Raw genomic sequence first — 3,029 nt, 5'->3', positions numbered from 1 at the left:
CCAATCTGATTTGGCAGAGTTTCTAAAGCTGGATGCCCTTCCTAACGCCAACCACTCCGAGAGTGTAGTGGGTGCAATTTTGATTAGTTTAAATTAGCCAGGCTATGTTGAACTCTGTATTTCATTTAATCTGATACTTGATGGTGTTAAAATAATTAATCTGATATTTCTTAAATAATTAATTATTTAGGAAATATCTGTTCTCTTTACATAGAGAATATACCATTTATTCTGTATTAGTGTCTACTTACCATTGACTTTCAGTGCCATTGGTCTGGAAGTTTCTGGACGTGGTGTCTTCTGAACAGTACACCTGTATAGGCCAGTGTCCCAGCCACGAGGGATGGTCACATATAAGGTAGCAATTGAATTACCAGCACTGATGTAGGTGTTGATTAGGTAAGCTCTTCTTGATATATCATTATCCACCTAAATAATAATTAGAAATATATAACATCATCAACAACAATGTCATCAATCAATCAATAATTAAATCAATATCTATTTCAGCCAGGTTGAGATAATTAGAGTCAATTGATCAACAACTTCTAAGCAGAATTATCCATCACTGGGTCATTAACCTTTACCTTTACAGAAAGTGCCTCTCAAAAGTTATATTAATCATAGTAAAATAAGATATATGTTGTGATTAGAGGGAAGTTCTAAGTTTTTGAGTAGGGAACATTTCTTATTTTATAAATTTTATTAATTGCATTTTCCTGACAGTGGCCAGGAGAATAAAGAGGAGATAAGTAGAGAACAGAGAGAGAAAAAACACTAGAAAATAGTAAGAGCGACAAAGGAACAAAAAAAATATAAACGTATATACAATTACACAGATAGATAGATAGAGAGAGAGAGAGCTCAACAGTTATATTTGATTAATTGATAAATATAATTACCCAGATTGCTTTCTTTGGAGGTTCAATGGTAACAATATCTCTACCATCTTTAGAAATAGTTATGGCATATACTTTTTTGGCGTACTTTTTGTCTATACATGTGATCTTCACTTTTTCTTTTCCTCCGGCTATTACTTCACCAGGAGATATTACAATGTCAACAGATTCTGAAAAAAGAAGATGGAATTATATAACAGATGAAGTAGAGAGAGAAGCTGTGAGTTGGTCAAAAGGTTTTGAAGGTATATATAAATATAGATGCAGGAGTAGCTGTGTGGTAAGTAGCTTGCTTACCAACCACATGGTTCTAGGTTCAGTCCCACTGCATTGCACCTTGGGCAAGTGTCTTCTACTATAGCCTCGGGCCGATCAAAGCCTTGTGAGTGGATTTGGTAGACGGAAACTGAAAGAAGCCCATTGTATATATATATATATATATATGTATGTATATGTTTGTGTGTCTGTGTTTGTCTTGCCAACTTCGCTTGACAACTGATGCTGGTGTGTTTACATCCCTGTAACTTAGCGGTTTGGCAAAAGTGACCAATAGAATAAGTACTAGGCTTACAAAGAATAAGTCCTGGGGTTGATTTGCTTGACTAAAGGCAGTGCTCCAGCATGGCCACAGTCAAATGAATGAAACAAGTAAAAGAATAAAGAGTATATGCAGAAGGAAAAAAGGGATTAAAAAATCCAGGCAGATACCAATAAAGCATTCGGTCTTAAATAAATTTGGTTGAATATATCCAACAATCAGATACCAGTAAATGTAAGTAGAATACACACCCCAGGTAATTCCTCATGTGTGACAAGTAGATCCTAATATCATTTAGAAGAATTTTGAGAAATTCAGAGTGTTTGACAACAAAAATACGTATAGAGAAAATCACATCTTTATTTTAGAATTCACCTTATAAAACCGACAATTGTTTCTATTATATTAGCATATTTAGATATTGAAAATATTGTTGAAATTAATATTTCCGAAAATACAAGTTAACTCAATGTTTTTAAGGTGATCCAAAATAAGTTAAATTCAAAGTGAACTAAGGAAATATTACCAGTACATGAGCGCCTTGTAGGCAAGATTCAACTGGTCAGAGGACTGCATCATATTCCAATATCTGCTTTGGCATTGTTTCTAATACCAACCACTTTACAGAGTGTACTGGGTAAATTTAACATTGCACTAACACCAGTGAAATCCCCATGTAGCCCATGAGACAAAGATCCCCTTTAAATGAGTAAGCTACAGCTAGAAGAAAAGCTGTTACTCAGAGTTTCATGTTATTTCCAACACACACACACACACACATAAACACATCTCTCTTTCTATATATATATATATCTGGATGGATGGACAGATGGACAAATGCAACAAGATGGATGGATGCAACAGACTCCTATATAGTTTCTGTCTACCAATAAGAACTTGTCAGCTTGTGTTAATAAACGATAGCAATAAAAAGATTACTAACAATAACAAGTGAAATCTAAATACTGCAATTAACTGTAACTGTCTACTTGAGTTAATCTATAGTTTATTGCATTAAAGAGTCACTTAAGAGACAACTCTTCACTGAAGTCCTACATCAGATTTACTGAAAATAACTTCAAAATATGGCTCTACCAGCAGGGGCATTCCTTCATTAATAATGCTCAAAGACACTACTTGACTGCTTTATCATCATCACCATCATCCTTTAATGTGTGTTTTCCACACTGGCATGGGTTGGATGGTTTGACCAGAACTGGCAAGCTAGAGAGCTGCACCAGGTTCCAGTCTGATTTGGCTTGCTTTCTATAGCTGGATGCCCTTCCCAATGCCAATCACTCAACCTTGTGTGCTGGGGTGCTTTTAATGTGCCACTGGGATGAGCACCTTTATGTGACACCAGCACAAGTGCTTTTTACATGGACCATCCTAGACTTTAGGATGTATAACCATAGAATGGATGGTTCACATCTTGACTCCATCACCAGTGATGACAAACTGAGAAAATATTCATATTGTGAAAAAGTTCCAGTGGCTTAAATCTCGGGTCGGAACTGCAAATGCACACCAAAATACTTTTGTGCTGGTAGAAATTATTTTAATACAAATTTATATACATACATACATATATA

At 35.3% G+C, this 3,029-nt stretch overlaps 1 protein-coding gene across 4 annotated transcripts in view; it reads right to left on the bottom strand.

Annotated features, from left to right (window-relative positions):
• LOC106881629 (uncharacterized) overlaps positions 1-3,029 on the bottom strand; it is a 25,610-nt gene that overhangs the window by 1,918 nt on the left and 20,663 nt on the right. For all 4 annotated transcript variants that reach the window (XR_008266378.1, XR_008266379.1, XM_014932093.2 and 1 more), the window contains 2 exons: positions 903-1,069; positions 252-429 (listed from right to left, as the gene is read on the bottom strand). Coding sequence is in view for 2 of the 4 variants with exons in the window: in XM_014932093.2 (XP_014787579.1) it covers positions 252-429; positions 903-1,069 (345 nt within the window). In the remaining 2 variants the exon portion in view is untranslated. The remainder of the gene's footprint in view (positions 1-251; positions 430-902; positions 1,070-3,029) is intronic.

The sequence above is a fragment of the Octopus bimaculoides genome, chromosome 20 (genome assembly GCF_001194135.2).
Source record: "Octopus bimaculoides isolate UCB-OBI-ISO-001 chromosome 20, ASM119413v2, whole genome shotgun sequence".
NCBI classification, from domain to species: domain Eukaryota; kingdom Metazoa; phylum Mollusca; class Cephalopoda; order Octopoda; family Octopodidae; genus Octopus; species Octopus bimaculoides.
The sequence above is the reverse complement of the archived record's forward strand: the minus strand, read 5'-3'. Positions and strand labels throughout refer to the sequence as shown.